Source organism: Felis catus, chromosome B2 (genome assembly GCF_018350175.1).
Source record: "Felis catus isolate Fca126 chromosome B2, F.catus_Fca126_mat1.0, whole genome shotgun sequence".
Taxonomy (NCBI): Eukaryota; Metazoa; Chordata; class Mammalia; order Carnivora; family Felidae; genus Felis; species Felis catus.
In genome coordinates, this window is record NC_058372.1 from 116,342,395 (window position 1) to 116,360,945 (window position 18,551).

At 35.3% G+C, this 18,551-nt stretch overlaps 1 protein-coding gene across 8 annotated transcripts in view; it reads left to right on the forward strand.

Annotated features, from left to right (window-relative positions):
- The window catches only part of LAMA2 (laminin subunit alpha 2), a 623,859-nt gene that overhangs the window by 445,942 nt on the left and 159,366 nt on the right, over window positions 1-18,551 (forward strand). For 7 of the 8 annotated variants that reach the window (XM_045058020.1, XM_045058023.1, XM_045058022.1 and 4 more), the window contains one exon: window positions 3,074-3,267. In XM_045058020.1, the coding sequence (XP_044913955.1) occupies window positions 3,074-3,267 (194 nt within the window). The remainder of the gene's footprint in view (window positions 1-3,073; window positions 3,268-18,551) is intronic. The other variant, XM_045058025.1, reaches the window with a different exon arrangement.

Genomic DNA, 18,551 nt, shown 5'->3' on the forward strand with positions numbered 1-18,551 from the left:
ACAAAAGTCCACATGCTTATGCTTATGCTTATAATTACTCCAGGCTTTCCATGGAATTAGGCTAAGACTGGGACATCACCTGAAATCATACCATTGTTTCCTTTCTTTTCCATGTCCTGCTTTACCCACTCCTTTGCAGGGTTCTTCTAGGAGCACTTCCTTAAATTATCGATCTCTTTGCAAACATAAACCAATATTAATTAATTGAATCATCACCCATTTCAAGTCTTCTTTTGGAGGTGCCTGGTTGGCTCAGTGGGTTGAACATCCGACTCTTGATTTTGGCTTGGGTCATGATCCCAGGGTTATGGGATTGAACCCCGCATTGGACTCTGTGCTGAGCATAGAGTCTGCTTAAGATTCTCTCTCCCTCCCTCTGCTCCTCTCCCCTGCTCATGCTCTCTCTCTATTACAAAAAAAAAAAAAAAAAAAAATATATATATATATATATATATATATATATGGCACCTATGTGGCTCAGTTGGTTAAGCGTCTGACTCATGGTTTTGGCTCAGGTCATGATCTCATAGTTCATGAGCTTGAGCCCCATGTAGGCCTCTGGGCTGACAGTGGAACCTGAATTGTCTCTCTCCTTCTCTCTCTCTGCCCCTCCCCTGCTCATGCTCACTCTCTCTCTCTCAAAAAATAAACTTTAAAATTTTTCAAATTAAAAAATAATAGTAATTAAAAAATAAAAGTTTTCTTTTATATAACCAGGAATGGTTGTGTTAATAATGGAAATAAGCAGATACCTAAATAATTAAATTTTATAAATTCCGATGAAGTTTCTACAAGGTTGCAAAATATATTTCCAAATCATTCTATATGTGGAAAAATCTAAACAGAGTACCCACTACTTATATATATATATATATATATATATATATATATATATATATATATATATATGACAATGCATTCACAATTTCTGTGCCAATAGAAATTGATAATTAAAGAATTCAAAGCAATACAAAATCCAAAAATATTTCTATTTATTTTGGAGATGTACAACTTTTGACTATATATATTTGTAATGTCCAAATTTGAATATTTGGTATTCACAGTTAGAGTAATATTCACTTCATGCCCTTGTAAATATGAGTAGGATGACGACTGGAAGCATCCATGGACACCAAGGGTATTATCTGCAGTAATTTATGAAAAAAAATGTTCCGTAGTATACTACATTTATAAATTGAAGTTACCACTATCTATGAAAGCATGTATATAGAAAAGACTGCCAGGGTGCCCTGAAATGACAATTACTGTCTTAAGGCAAAGTGATTATAGAAAATTTACTTTTTTAATATCCATTAATGTTTAATCAATAGGAGTTGACAGTTCATATAGTATATAGACGAACAGGTCGTACACTATCAAAAGCAAATGGCTTGAATTGTTTTTGCAGTCTCAAATGTTGTTACAGTTTTTCATTCATCATCTCTAACATAAATGATAAAGTTATATTTCCCTGAAAAATTGCTTTTATTCAGCTAAATTAAACCAAAGGTCTTGGTTAAATTTTTATTGTAACTTTCCAAATAAATTTGTTCCGCTTCTGAGAGCTTCTTAAATCATCTGAATCACCTTACGACCTGCCTAAGTTCATCAGCTCGGGTCTAAAATTGCTTACATGTCTTGAATGCTCCTGTAATGTATAAACCCCTCCCCATGTTTTATCTTTGGTACTTTTGTAATAAACTCTTTGAGCATTTAATCAATCTCAACCTGGTTAGAGTAGAATTCTTACACCTGCAAATGTTAAGAAATTAAGTGGACTCACTTAAATGGTACTTTTATGGAGTGTTTATAATCTTACATTGGAAATAAAATAGCAATTAAAACTACAAATGTATAAAAGCCTACTTATAGATAACTTTTGTTTGTTTGTTTTGCCTTTTCTAACCAGCAGAAGATAAATTAACACTCACAATCAACTGTGCAAATTTCCACACTCCCAGGCTACTGAAGATAGTTCTGGATTATCTGCCTAATATTCATAACGTTTGGCTTCAACCTCCTCCTGTCTCCCAACTTCCTCCCATGCTTGTCTCTGGAACAAAAACTCTGGGTGTTGATTATATTTAGCTGATGAGATACACACACACACACATAGTCCAAACAGGGAGACTTTTAGGACAGATAGGAAGTACTTTAATAATTAAATCACGACCAACAGTTATGTGTTACCCTTACTGGGTAACCCAGAGCATATGATCTTACTAGCATCTTATACTTAAGTGAATGGATGTATGAATGGGTGGAATAGTCAATGAAGTGATTTCATTTGGGTTCATCCAGTTGGATTTTCTTTCTAATTTCTGAAATTAATGTTATATATTTTGTCTGCATAACATTAACCTGCTTCCTTGGGTATATAATGAAAATTCCATCTTGAGGAAGATGTGATAGACCAGTAAAATTAAGTAGAAAATCCAGTTTATTGTCACTTAACTTACTTCTTTTTGCTCATAAATAAAATGAGTTGAATTATTTGGTCATTTTGATTTTAAATACATTAGTCTAGGAAAGTTCAGGTGTCAATATTTCTAATTTAAAAAAAAGACTTCAAAACAATATTTATAATCTACAGTAATGGTTGGCAAACTTGCCCACAAAATTTGGCCCATTGCCTAATTCTGTTTGGCACTATAAGCTAAGAATGTTGTTACAGGCAAACATTTACAATTAATATGAAGATAGGAAGCACTAAATTTGAGCCCTATTTAGGTAAATTTGATACCTTAACAAGAGCTTCCTTTTTCTCATTGGTAGATTGATTTTACATTAATATATTATTATTACAAAATAATTTATACTCTATTATTATGATGATGATTTTGTTTTGAATTCCATCAACCCCCCCCCAAAAAAAAGGTTTGCAAATGTATTTCTCTCACTGAATGATTTTGATTTTCTATTTTGATCTGTAAAAGCCTAAACTATGTACTGTCTGGTTCTTTACAGGAAAAGTTTGCTGGCTCCTCATCTATTGACTTGTGGTATCCGTTTTGTTCAACCAGAGACAGGACTTACTATTAATCTCTTCTGCTTTCTCACTATTTAAATACAGGTGTGCCCCTGGCTATACTGGCAGCCCCAGCAGCCCTGGAGGTTCCTGCCAAGAATGTGAGTGTGACCCCTATGGCTCGCTGCCTGTCCCCTGTGATCCTATCACGGGGCTCTGCACGTGCCGGCCTGGAGCCACAGGGCGGAAGTGTGACGGCTGCAAGCACTGGCATGCGCGCGAGAGCACGGAGTGCGTGTGTACGTATACTAACTCCGCCGTTAGTTCTGGGGGCCTTGGTTCCATTTCTGTCTCCTTTCCAATGAGAAAGACTGACCCTTTTTTCTTTCTCTGCAGTACCTAATGCTATTCTTCATTCTTTCTGACGCTATCTGCCTTATGCTGTTTGCCTGCTGTTTTTGTCTGTGTCCCACTGAGCCAAGAGAGGTGAGAAAATCCTCAGCAGGCTCTAGTCAGTTACCGGAAGACGTACAACAAAGCTGTTGGAGGCGTAATTTATTTTATTTTGTCCATCCGAGAGTTTGCAGTTTTACATAGGGTTGGCTTAGCCTTTGTGACAGATTAAAGATCTGGGTTCATTCCATTTTTCAGAATCCTCCTGGATTTGTAATAGGCTGGACAGACACATTAGGCCTTGAATTACTACTGACTTTTCTTTCCTAGCTTGCGGAGAAATCCACGGGCATACTGCTTCAAAACTTTCTCTTGAACTGCAGATCCTGGAAGCAGTGACAGTGAATGAGTATTTTCACTCATAGGTATAATAAATGGAGAACAGTTTGCTCTTTTTTTTTTTTTTTTTTTTTTATAACTGCTACTGGATTCAGCAAGGCCATACAGAAAGTACACTGGATAATAGGTGATACAAGTTATAATCTAAAATTAGGTTATTTATAAATTTAGGGAGGGGCTATTATGCAATTCTTTGCCTTGAGGGCATTTACATTAGTGGTCTCAATTATTTTTTAAAAAATAGAAATGTGTGGGGCGCCTGGGTGGCTCAGTCGGTTGGGTGTCCGACTTCGGCTCAGGTCATGATTCATGAGTTCGAGCCCGGCGTCAGGCTCTGTGCTGCCAGCTCAGAGCCTGGAGCCTGCTTCAGATTCTGTGTCTCCCTCTCTCTCTCTCTGCTCCTCTCCTGCTCACATGCTGTCTCTCTCTCTCAAAAATAAAGATTTAAAAAAATTTAAAAAAAATAGAAATGTAAAATTTTGGAGTAGCTTTTGTTTCAATACTTACCTATTTTAGTGTATTTATGCATGCCAGTATTTCTGGTTTTAACATCTTATGTGTGTCTAAATCTTAATAGCATTTTAATTAGAATTTTTGTTCATGCTCCAGTTTTATGAGAGTTATCTTAAAAGCTAAGGCTGGCTAGCATGTATGTATGAATGTATGTTTTTGAAGTATAATTAACATACAATGTTATATTGGTTTCAAGTGAACAACATATTGATTCAACAATTCTGTACATTTCTCAATGGTCACCATAAGTGTAGTCACCATCTGTCACCAAATGACGTTGTTAAAATATTATTAACTATATTCCCTATGCTATACTTTTCATCCCCATGACTTATTTATTTTATAACTAGAAATGTGTACCTCTTAATCCCCTTAATCTATTTCATACATCCTCCTATGACCTTTCTGCCAATTATCAGTTTATTCTCTGTATTTAAGAGTCTGTTTTTTTGCTACATTTTTTAGATTACACTTATAAGTGAAATCTTACAGTATTTGTCTTTCTCTATCTGACATATTTCATTTAGTCCAGTACCCTCTAGTTCCATGCATAATGTCACAAATGGCAAGATTTCATTCTTCTTTATGGCTGAGTAGTGTTCCACTGTGTATATATACCACACCTTCTTTACACATTTATCTATCAATGGATACGGAGGTGCGTATATCTTTTTGAATCATTTTCTTTGGCCAAAACCCAGTAGTAGAATTACTAGATCATATGGTATCTCTATTTTTAACTTTTTGAGGAACCTCCATACTGTTTTCCACAGTGACTACAACGATTTACATTCCCACCAACAGTGAACAATGATTCCTCTGCATCCTCCCCAACACTTGTTATTTTTTGTCTTTTTGATTCTAGCCATTCTGACAGGTGTAAAGTGATAGATATCTCATCATGGTTTTGATTTGAATTTCCCTGGTGATTAGTATGTTGAGCATCCTTTCATGTGTCTGTTCGCCATCTGTAGGTTTTCTTTGGGAAAATGTCTGCTCAGGTCCTCTGTCGATTTTTAATTGGATTATTTGGTTTTTTACTGTTGAGTTGTAAAAGTTTTTTGTATATTTTGGATATTAGATCCTTACCAGATATATCAATTGCAAATATATTCTCCTATTCAGTAGGTTGTCTTTTAGTTTGGTTAGTTGTTTCCTTTGATGTGCAAAATCTTTTTATTTTGGTGTAATCCCAACAGTTTATTTTTGCTTTTGTTTCCCTTGCCTGAAAAAAACATATCTAGAAAAATGTTGCCAAGGCCAATGTCAAAGAAGTAATGCCTATGTCTTCCCCAAGAATTTTTACGGTTTCAGATCTCACATATAGGTCTTTAATCCATTTTGAGTTTATTTTTCTGTATGACACAAGAAAGTGGTTCAGTTTTATTATTTTGCTTGCAGCTGTCCAGTTTTACCAACACCATTTGTTGAATATACTATCTTCTCCCCATCGTGTAGCTTTGCCTCCTTTGTTGTTGATTAATTCACTATATAAGCCTGGCATTTTCTTTGGACACTTTATTCTGTTCCATTGACCTATGTGTCTGTTGTATCAGACAATACTGTTTTGATTACTACAGCTTTGTGGTATATACTGAAATCTAAAACTGTGATTCTTTAGTTTTGTCCTTCCTTCTAAAGATTGCTTGGTATATTTGAAGTCTTTTATGGTTTCATGAAGATTTTAGTATAATTTGTTCTATTTCTATGAAAAATGCTATTGGTATTTTGATATGGATTTTATCAAATCTGATTGTTTTGGGTAGTACAGACATTTTAACAATATTAATTTTTCCAATCCATGAGCATGCAGTGTCTTTCAATTTGTTTGTGTCCTCTTAAATTTCTTTCATCAATGTTTTACAGTTTTTAGAGTACGGGTCTTTCACCTCCTCAAGTTTATTCCCATATATTTTATTATTTTTGCTGAAATTGTAAATGAGATTGATTTCTTTCTTACTTTCTCTTTGTATTATTTCATTATTAGTGCATAGAAACCTAACAGATTTCTATATGTTAATTTTATACCCTGCAACTTTACTGAGTTCATTTGTCAGTACTAACAGTTTTTTGGTGGAGCCTTTAGAGTTTTCTATGCATAGTATCATGTCATCTGCAAATAGTGACATTTTTACTTCCTTCTTACCAATGGCTGCCTTTTGTCTTTTTCTTGTCTGATTGCTATAGCTAGGACTTTCAACACTGTGTTGAATGAAAGTGGTGTGTGTGGACATCCTTGTTTATTCCTGATATTAAGGGAAAGCTCTCAGTTTTCACCACTGAGTATGAATAACTGTTGGTTTTTCATATATAGTTTTTATTATGTTGAGGAATATTCTCACTAAATGTACTTTGTTGAGAGTTTTCATTATGAATGGATATTGTATTTTGTCAAATGGTTTTTCTGCATATATTGGAATGATCATGTTTTTTTCCCTTTATTTTGTAATGTGATGTATTATACTGATTTTTAAATAATTTTTAATGTTTGTTTATTTATTTATTTGTGGGGGAGGAGGGACAGAGGGAGAGGGAGAGTATCCCAAGCAGGCTCCCTGATGTCAGCACCCAGCCCAACATGGGGCTTGATCTCACAAACCATGATATCAGGACCTGAGCCAAAATCAAGAGTTAAATGCTTAACCAACTGAGCCACCCAGGTGCCCCTATACTGATTGATTTTTGAATATTGCATCCCTGGAATAAATCCCACTTGATTCTGGTGAATTACTTTTTTTTATTAAAAAAAATTTTTTTAATGTTTATTTTTGAGAGAGACAGAGACAATGTGAGCAGGGGAGGGGCAGAGAGAAAGGGAGACAGAATCCAGAACAGGCTCCAGGCTCCAGGCTCCAGGCTCCGAGCTGTCAGCACAGAGCCCGACATGGGGCTGGAACCCACAAACTGTGAGATCATGACCTGAGTCTTAGTCGGACGCTCAGACTACTGAGCCACCCAGGTGCCCCATCTGGTGAATTATTTTTTAATGTGTTGTTGATTTCAGTTTGCTAATATTTTGTTGAGAATTTTTGCATCTGTTATCATCAGAGATATTGACCTGTTTTTCTCTTTTCCTTGTAGTACCTTTGTCTGGTTTTGATATCAAGTTAATTTAAAACTGACCTCATAGAATAAATATGGAAGTTTTTCTTTCTCTTCTATTTTTTGGAATAGTGTGAGGAGAATAGGTATTAATTCTTCTTTAAATGTTTGGTAGAATTCATCTGTGAAGCCATCTGGTCTTGGATTTTTGTTTTCGGAGGAGTTTTTTATTACCGATTCAATTTCATTACTTGGAATTGGTCTGTTCAAATTTCCTATATCTTCCTGATTTAGTTTTGGAAGATTATAGGTTCCTAGGAATGTATCCATTTCTTCTACATTGTCTCAATTTGTTGACATATACTTTTTCATAATATTCTCCTATAATTTCTCTGGAGTCAGTTGTTATTTATCCTCCTTCATTTCTGATTTTATTTATTTGAATCCTTTTTCTTTTCTTGATGAATCTGGCTAAAGATTTATCAGTTTTGTTTATCTTTTCAAAGAACAAGCTCCTAATTGGTTTGGTCATTTCTATTGTTGTTTTTAGTCTCTACTTCATTTATTTCTGTTTTAATCTTTATTATTTCCTTTCTTCTACTAGCTCTGGGTTTTGTTTTTTTCTTCTTTTTCTAGCTCTTTTCAGTGTAAGGTTATGTTGTTAATTTAAGATTTTTCCTGTTTCCTGAGGTAGGCCTGTATTGCTATAAACTTCCTTCTTAGAACTTTTTTTTGCTGCATTCCAAGGATTTTTTACCATGTGTTTCATTTTTATGTGTTTTCACCTATTTTTTTATTTCTTCTTTGATTTCCTGGTTAACCAATTCATCGTTTAGTCTCCATGTATTAAAGCTGGCTTTTAAAATATGCCAAAAAAAGGTAAAGACTGGGTATGTTTGGGGACATAGGTTCTTAAATTGTTTCTTCAATGCATTTCAATCATGAAATTGTATTAAATTTAAAATAAAAATAAATTTCAAGGTTGAAGGGAGGGAAAGATAAAGTGTAACATATAATATACATACACATTATCATATTCAGTTATGATCATAATATGTATATACTCTTTTCAAGTATAATAACATATTTTAATGATAATTGGAGTGGACCTCTAATTGCATTACTTTCAATATTGTTTTCAAATTAGATTATTAACATTGATATATTTAACTAGATACTTTATAGATGCTCCAAATATAAACTCTAATGTAAACAGTCCTTGAATTTTAAATTATCAATTTTCTTTTATTTCAGAAAAAATTTTAACTTATTTATGTTGAGAGAGAGGGAAAGTGTGCATGCACACACAAGCAAGTGGGGGAGGGGCAAAGAGAAAGAAAGAATCCCAAGCGGTCTCTGTGCTGTCAGTGTGGAACCCAACATGAGGCTCCAACCCACAAGCTGTGAGATCATGACCTGAGCTGAAATCAAGAGTCAGACACTTAACTAAGTCACCCACTTATCCCTAAATCATCTATTTTCTTAATTATCCAGAAGTAAACTTGAAGTATAAAGATCACTTTTGATGTTAAGCACAAAAATTGCAATAATACATTAAAGTCTGTAAGAGATAAAATAATGGGATTATTTTCTGAACATTTGTCATTCTGCCCATCAACAACAGTGGCTCTATGTTCTTATTCTGTTGGTGATTAATACTTTATATGCATTTACATAAATTTATAAGAAAGTTCAACTCATTTTTTTTCTCTTTCACATTGGTACATTTTAAATCTCCCAGGGTCCCATGTGGTAACAAAAGTGCCAATACGTCAGTTAGAGTTACATTAGCCTTATAATGTTCATTTGCATTATTCTTGTCCCCCAGAGAAATGTATTTCCCATTGCTCTACATGGTATTCAGTTCAATTGCTATGTCCAGGGAATTTTAATATTTTTCTGGAGGATTAATTAATAGTGATGTTTTTCTTGTACCAAAGAAGTGTTAACTTATGGAGTTTTTTTTATGGGTAGACACCTTTTCTTATGTGTTTATAATTATTTTATAAATAAATATTTCTTTTACATTTTAAGATATTTATAAGACACATTCTTATTTTATAAATGCTGTGTAGATTTCCCTTATGTTGCTGTTAAATATTAGTGATTTTGATTTCTAGAAATGTTATTCCTTACCCTTTATTAGGTTAACTGTAAGAATTGTTGCATAGAATATATTTAGACTTTTCTTCTTTTCTCATATTTAAAAATTTTTTCCTGTTGTGAAAAAATATACCATGCTTCTATTATGTTGGCCTTTTCGAGGACTCAGTTTCTACTACTAGTTTTGAAATGAGATAATTAATCAAGACACAAATAAGGACATAACTGACTTACCTTCAAATCTCTTTTTAATATCTTTCTATATCCTTAAGCTAAATCAGAACAAGAAACCAAAGAATGATTCACCTGGCATGTTTGATCTGCAGAGCTGTTTATCACATGTGATTACAGTGGAATTTTATAAGGCCTGTGAGTGGGAGTGGATGAAGGTAGCCTGGTTTGGGTAAGAGAATATGGATGTAGTAAGAGAAATGTCTTCTGAGAAAAACCTCTTCTGAGCTTAGAGCCCATGCTGTCTTGATTAAGAAAGGAGATAAAGTGGTGCTTGTTGTTAAGATGGTACTGATTATAAAAAATAACTTGTTTTTCCTATTAGATAATACGCACTCAGGTGAGTAGTGCACGTTAGATAGTTAATTTTTCTCTCTTTGGTTAATTTTCTAGAAAACATAATTTAATTTGGCCCTATTGTGGACTTGTATATTTAAAAAAAAATAGACAAAAGCACAATAAATGACCTGGGCATGATTATTGCATTATCTCAAGAGAGCTGCATATTGGTGGGAAGAGTCTATATACTCACTCTAAGGTTAGTTACACAATTAATTTATTTAACAAAGGATATAAAATTGTGCTGTAGAGATTTTGTAACACAGCACATTCAGAAATCATGGACGAGCTTCTCTGGAGCACCTAAGTCCCTAAAATAGACTTGTAGCTGCCACAGACAATTGCCAGTGAGCAAGCTAGAATCTTATGGGATCCAAATGGTGAATTTCTTGTAGGACGTAAGCCTTTTATACATGGAATTTCCATTACTGTCATGAGGAATTTAAACAAGTAATCTATGTCCTTAATAGTAAATATTTAGACAGCAGAGTCATTGTGAGCCAAATTCAACCCACCAACGTAGTCAACCTCACCAATCAGAGTCAGTGCCTGGTCATAGTTAACGAATCATATATGCCTTCGGATTCTAGGTGTCCTCCAAAGCCCCCTTCACCACACATGGTTCATCATAATAGTAATTCCTTAAAGGTTCACCTGTATTGGGAGTTTACCATCTGCCAGATGCTATATTAAGCACTATTTGCTTTTCTTTTAATTATTGCAGCATCCCTGTATTATGATAACAAAACTGAATTTAGGTGATTTAAGTGATTTTTCCAAGTTTCACAGTGACTTTTCAACAGAGCAATGATTTGAAACTACGTCTGTCTTGGAAATCTTACTTTCCTCTATGCTGACTAACAATGCAAAACACTGAAAGCAAACATGGGTTTCCCAGTATATTCAACATTAATTAACTCAGTTCTTTATTCATTTACTTCTTGAGCCTAGAGCCGGTGTTACTGCAACAAAGAATAAAGATAAAATGTGCTAACGATGAAAAATTTTAAATATATAGGTATATATATAAATATACATATATGTCAATGTGTACATAGATTTTTTTCCTGCTAACTGTTGAGACCCTCTTCTCTAAGATTTAAAACATTATGATAGTTATGTGGCAGTTATAATGGATTTTTATTTATCAGAGATTGTCATGTGGAGTCCTGCCGTCTATGCAAGCGAAAAACACACTAGCTGCGTGCTCAGATAACTTTCAGAACCTTTTTATTTTTTTCTAATAGGAATAATATGGGATGACACTACAGTATGTTCTTCCCTTACCCATGTAGGTGAGTTCTGAACACACGTTTTGTTGGACTTTCCAAATCAGGATGGACTTCTTAGTACGTTGGGTTACTACAAATCCAACCTCCTCTTCCATCCCTCATTTACAATTTACATATCATTTTATAAAATGAGAACAACTGCCTGCCTTTCTGAAATTTGAGAATGAGCAAGAAAGACATTATTTAATAGTAAAGTTTTGTACTGTGAATCACAAGACTTGGATTTGTTCACATCCTATTTTCTACAGATCAGTAGTTAACACAGAACAACTCATGTGATGTTGAAAATAGATTATGAGTCGCATAGTAAAATATATTACTCTTATAGAGAACAGAAATTAAAATTAGGAGCTGTTGGCAAGATGTTATTCCATCAAAAATGCCTGAAATAGGATTTTACAAATATGAAATTGATGCTTCCTATGTTTATTCATTACATATGAGATATTAGGAATATAAGACCTTTATTATTTGAAATAAATTAAAATGTATTTAAACTATAACATTTAAGATGAGGTTATGCTTGCCGGTTTTGCAAAAGCAATCATAAAGCGTGTTTTTTATCCGCAACCTAAGGTGTAAACCTAGCTAAATGTGATAAGCACACCTTAATTCTGTAAAATATACATCTTTCAGCCACTTGGTGAAAGCTGAGGTCTGAGATTTCATCCTACATTGACACTGATCTGCAGAGATGATCAAGATTATTTTTTTTTAATATCCAGTTGTCAGTAAGGATCTTATCACAATAATGCAGAGGCCCGTGTATTGTCACTACAACACGGCTGCACTCCTGTAATCAGAGATGATTGCTAATGGCAATTATTGCTCCCTGTAAATGAGAGTAGGAAGAAGATAGTGAAATGGGGTGGATCACTGTAAAGAAAATGAGACATTCCCTAATAAAAGATGTTGAGAAAACATCCGTTGACCTCCTGATGCTGTTTAATGAGTTATGGCTTTGCTTGTGGGACATGTGATCACCCTCCATCCTAGCCCTTTAAATGCCATCCTCTTTCTGCTCCCACTTAATCCCTAGTGGGACTCAAAAGCCAGTATGTATACTGTAGTTTTCTACATCTCTAAGCTGCCGTAGGTTGTTCAAATCAAGAAATCATGGAATCTATAAAAGCAACTTCTGTTCATCCTGTTTGTACTTTATCGGCACCTGTTTTGTTAGTAAAAGATGCTTTGAGACTTTTGTCAACCTTCTTAGCATAGGTCTGGGATTATGAGATTGTAGAACAGCAACTATCACTCTGATTCTAGGTAGTTTTCCCAGTTACTGGTGCTCAGTCTCAGTGGTTTGCAGATCACATTGAGAAAGCTGTGCTATTAATGGGAGGAGTTTTGCTGTTGAACTTTCATATCCAGGATCAGTCTTAATTTTCTGTCAGGCTTTATTTTAAGAATAAACTCCATTTGGTTACAGTTTTCACTGTTCTAGATCCAAGCAGTTCAATGACCTCGAAGAACAATAGAATCATATGATCTTCAAGTTAGAGGAAGTCTTATAAGTAAGATAGTCAGATTGTCTTTTCTGTGGTGTCCCTGTAACAGACCATCTCCTGATGCCAGGAAGTATATGCTGTCGTGGTATGGCTCTAGAACGTTTGAATCCTGGCTGGCCACGTACAAGTTGTGTGACATCATTTCTAGATCTTTTCTAAACCTCATTTCATCATCTGTAAAATGGAAACAAAATACTACATGCATATATGTGAAGAACCTACTCACAAGAGGTGCTCAATAAATTCTAAGCATATTGTCATCCTGGTTATTATTTGACCATTTTTTTTTCAAAAACATGATGTTTTGTGCAGTTTGTCAGTTTCTGATGAAATATTTAGGTTGGCTGATTTCTGGTTGTCTATAATTATCTCTAATTCTAGGCTCTTCAAGTCACTGAAAATGCCCTTTATGACCACCTTATATTTTCTCCTTTAAGTTTTCAAATGGCAATATTTATAGACTCATAAATGTGATGATTATGACTACTTTTCTCATCCTTTAAATGAGAATATTAATAGTATTTATTTCACAGAATTGCTGTGAACATTAAATGAGATAACGGTGGCAAGAAAGAACATATTGCCTGCTATGTACTGAATATTATATAAATAAAAGTTACTATCCCATATTATTATAGAGCTTGCAAAAAAGTTTCCTCTTTTTTTGGAAAATATACGCCATTCTTGAGCCATTTTGAACTTGTGTTCTATTTATATATACATATACATATATATATACATGTATATATATGCACACATATATATGTATATATACATGTATATATACATATGTATATATACGTATATATACATGTATATATACATGTATATACACATATACATGTATATATACATATATGTGTGCATATATACATATGTATATATGTATATATGTATATATACATGTATATATACATATGTGTATATATATACATACACATACACATACATATACATATAAATATATATAAATACATATACACACATTTATATATGTACACACATATATATGCACTTCTGTATAGAATTTTTTGAACATATATATAAGTATTAAAAATTAAGTTAAAATTAATACGTAAAAATTTATATAATATATCAAATATATAAATAATATACAATATATAAAATAACTTGGTACATGAACAAATTCATCAGCCTCATCTAAAGCCTACAGAACCTCTTCCTTTATTCAAAGAAATAACAGGCAAAACAACCCCTTCTCAATCAGTTTAAAACCAAATTTTAGAAGATATTATTTCCACATAATAATAAGTTCTAGGTATATGCCATTCTAAAAGTTTCCTCTTGAAGGGGAAAGGGAAAAGAGAGAAATATAAAACCCATATCCTAGGAACTATCAAGGGCCTTGATGTAAAAGAGTTAAATTAAACCATGAGTATAAGTACTCAAACTGTATCTTTTGTTAGCAATGTATATTTATTTATTCATTTATCCCTATTTTATCAGAGCAGGCAATTTATGTCTCTTTACCTAAAATTGGTTAATGGGTTTGGCCTTTTCAAAAATACTCCATGCACTCATTTCAGCTTTAGCTTCTTTGGTGTGGATGTAGTGTGTGAATTTTTTGTGACAGTAAGCCAGTAGTTATTATGCATGGGGGACTCTGGTAGAAATGCAGTATTTTGTACTAATTGCTAGCAGAACGATCTGTAATATCAGCTGTATGATTTGTCCCTTACATGTGCCCAGCTATAACGATCTGAATTTAGTACCGCATTTGTTAATATTAGACACAAATTTATCCTGACACTTTTATAGGCAAAGCCTCAGAAACATTTAGTCATGCAAAATATAATCATAGTCTTGAAATATTTGCTTTTGCTTCCATGCAGTTTAGGCAGGATCTCACATTATAACCTTATCTCTTACTGAATAGAATGGTTTGAAGAGGTTCTTTTGGGGTCCTGATTATAAGATAGGTGTTTAATTTACACTGAGTTGTTACTGCACCCTTATCAAAGAACAATTGTTTACATAACGTGAGTATTCCATGTCTCTATACACTCTTCAAAGCTTCGCTCTCATAGTGAATTAAATATGGTTTTAATTTGCATCCCACTTTTAGTGTTTGTTGCCAGACATTTCAGACTTTTTGAGGGCAAATAAAAGTAACTTGTGGTATAAGTAAAATATTTTGTGTCAAAATAAAATAGCCAACCATTATGTAAAAGGCACATTTCCGTATGTGTTTATCTTATAACTGCATGAACTAGACTTATATAGAAGCTTTGAAAAAATCCCCATGGCTGTCATATCCATAAGTCTTTCTGACCCATTTGGACAGATGTTACTATATTACTTGGAGCATACTATAAAACTTCCCTCTCACTTATGGAAATGTGCTCATACTTTGTTCCCCAAAAAGCAAATGCAGAGACCATAACACATGAGATAATAATAGACCTTTGGACACAGAGACATAAAATGGAATGTATGAATCCTTGGAAGAGCAATTAAATACATTTTCATTTCAACAACTGAAGATGAGGAACCAAAACAGATGGGCAGGGGGTAGAATAAATGAGAGAAAAATCAGTATTTATCATGCCTCTTGGCATTCTAGCTCACCAATTTACTCCGTAGTGTATTACAGTAAATCAGATCTAGTTCTGCATTCCAGTGCTTGATTTATTCTTGTATGAAGTAAACACTGAGAAAACTCTTCCCTGGAAATTTCTGGAGCCATCAGTGAGGAGCCTCTAGCCACACTATTATCAGTGAATTGACTCAATTTCTTCTGGGAAATAGGTAGGTTATCAATTATAAATACATTAGAGAAAGGGTTAGCAAAGGATTCCTGAAGAACACACTGCCCTAAAAAGCATGGCGAGACATCCTCTTGTGAAGTATCTTTCAAGATCGTGAAAGTGAAAAAGAGCATATTGCTTGCTTACATCCTGGGAACATCTGCCCAAAATCCATCTTCACTAGAAGTTGCATGGAACTTTCTTACAATGAAGAACTTGGCCTCAATGGGAAAGGAACCTCTGTTACCTTCCTAACTTTTAATGAAATTAATCATCTTTACTAATATTTGTTTTTAGCCTGTGAATTTCAACTCGTATGTCCCTGATCTGAATTTGAACTCTAAATCACACTTGACAAAACTTGGGGCAGAGTACCAGTTGTGTATCGCTGCCACTCCAAAATCCAATAGCTTAAAACAACAACTGTATATATCCTCGGGTTTCTGTAGATTGGCAATTTGGGCTGAGCTCCAGTGGACAGTTCTTTTGTTGTCATGCCAGGGGGGCCTTATTCACACAATGGGGCCACAGCTGGAATGGTGGGGCCTGCCTTTCTCTTGCTCACAGCTGCCTCTCTTCCTCAAGAAGGCTCATCTGGGATTATTCATAAGGCTGCGGGGTTCCAAGAATGTAAAAGCAGAAAATGCTGAACCCCTTGAAGCTGTGGCTCAAGAGTCCCACGGTATTCCTCTGACACCCTCTGTGGGTCAGAGTGTGTCATAAATTCAACCCAGATTCAAGGGGAGAGAAATAGACCCTACCTCATACTGGGAGAACAGGAAAGAAGTGGTGACCATTTTTAATCCACTCCAGAATCGAGCATTGCCTTTATCTGGTCTGTAACCCGTCTGTGTTGTTCCTTTCTTGATAAGATTTTGTATCTTTTTTTCTTGCCCTTCCTCCAGCCCAATAACTCTTCCCTGGGTCAAAATTGAATTACCTCAAAAGAAAAAGAACCTGAATTATTTTATGCGGGCATAGTAACAGCCATCTCCCGACATTCGTGGTCTCTGCCTCTCTAATCACAAGACAGTTTTCTTTTACCATTGTTTTTATTGTGTTCTCCTGTTCCTCACCTATCTGTGTGGCTCTCTCATTCCCATCTCATTATCATTTTCTTCCATTTCGACAATTCCTGTTTGACCACTCTGTTTCTTCCTCTCTCCCTCCTTCCCTCCATTTCCCTCTCCTCTTCTAACACTTTGATCTTCTCCAAAATACTTTTTGCTCTTCTTTACAAAGATAGTAGTAAGCAAATATATTTCACTATGTCTGCTATGTGCAAGGCACCATTCCTAAACACTGTGACCAAAGGTGATTGAGGTCCCTTCTCTGGTGTGGAAGAAGCCATAAAGTAATAAGATAGTCATACACAAAATTAGTAAGATACCAAGACAAAGGGAATGCCAGGGTGATTGGGGGAGACGGTAATTTCAGAGTCACCATGGCCTTCCCGTCTGAGGAAGTAACCCTTGAGCACTTGACCTGAACATCCAGGAGCCACATAGGGGAAGATGGAGGGAGAAGTGTCCTAGGCAGAGGAGACAACACGCAAAATGATATCTTGCTTCTTTAGACTAAGCATCCCTGAAGCTTATCATCTCAAACAGTGGTTCTAACCCTGGCTGCATGATAGGATCATCTGTAATCTCTTAAAAATCCTGATTCCTAGGCCTTACCCCAGACCTAAGAAATCAGATGCTCTGACGTTGGAGGTGGGAAGAACGTGGATATCTGCATTTTATAAATCCCCATATGGCTCTAATGTGCAGCCAAAATGGAGACCAACCAGCCAGCAGCACTGCTTTTCAAACACTAACATGTATAGATCACATGGGAATCTTTCTAAAATGCAGATTCTGATCCACTGGATCTAGAGTGGCCCAAGATTGTGCATGTCCAATAAACTCCCAGGTGACGTCACTGCTGCCAGTCTGGTTACCACTAGACCAGAAGTATCAGTATTTACCTGAGAGCTTGTTAGGAAAGCACATTCTCGGTCAGAGAATCAGAAGCCAGAACATTCTTCAGATGATTTTGAGACCCACTAACATTTGAGAACCAGACTGTGTCTTGATGTTTAGGCATAGCCAGTTCGGCATCTAATTATGTTGCAGGTTGTGTTTTCTGTGAGTGTTTCCTGTAGACAAGAGTGTTAAAGCTTCTCCAGGACTCGCATTGAACTGGGAGCGGGAAGGTGCGATGCTGTGTTCTTTACACTGAGTTTCCATGCAGAGCAAGTTCCCTTTCATTCTGGTTAGCAGAAGAGGAAGAGAACACAGCTCTAGTCCCCACTTCGGCTCCTGCGTCCAAAGGCTCGTTGTTCACTCCGCTGGAGGAGCTCCTGCAGGTGCAGCTGTACAGTTGCAGGTATCACCTGTAAGGAGCTGATTTATTAAAAGCCCTGCTGGGGCAGTTTAATCCCTGTGAGGGGATATTGTAACTCACCTCTAACTGCTGTCCTATCAAAAAATCACCCTCTGTACTACTTCTCTTTAGTTACAAGCTTCAGTTAATAGTTTTCTCTCCATTAGGCAGCTCAGGGGAGTGCTGTGAAGAGACCTAATTGAATTCTTGCCAATTTGGGGCATGGTCCAAACCTGCTCCAGGCTTGGTATCTTCCACGTTATGTATTTACCTCTCTTCTAATATGCATAGTTTTGATACCTCGTCTGTTGCATATATGCTGGATATTATAACCATATCCATAAATGCGTATCATCAACACGGTAGGACATGCTCCTTGGCATGGAGAAGCTGCATCTCACTGCTCTGATGCAAAGGGTAGAGAAAAAAAAAAAATTGAACTGAGAAGTTCGAACTGACTACGGATATATTTAAAATCCTACAAAAGAATTCATGTCTTTTCATTGTAGAAATCCTACTGCTTATGAAACAAATCTAATAATGAAAAGGCAATCCTTTTTTTTTCTCTCTCTAATGACTCTACCACCAGCCCCCCATCGACTACACCAAATTTGAATAGTCCTCT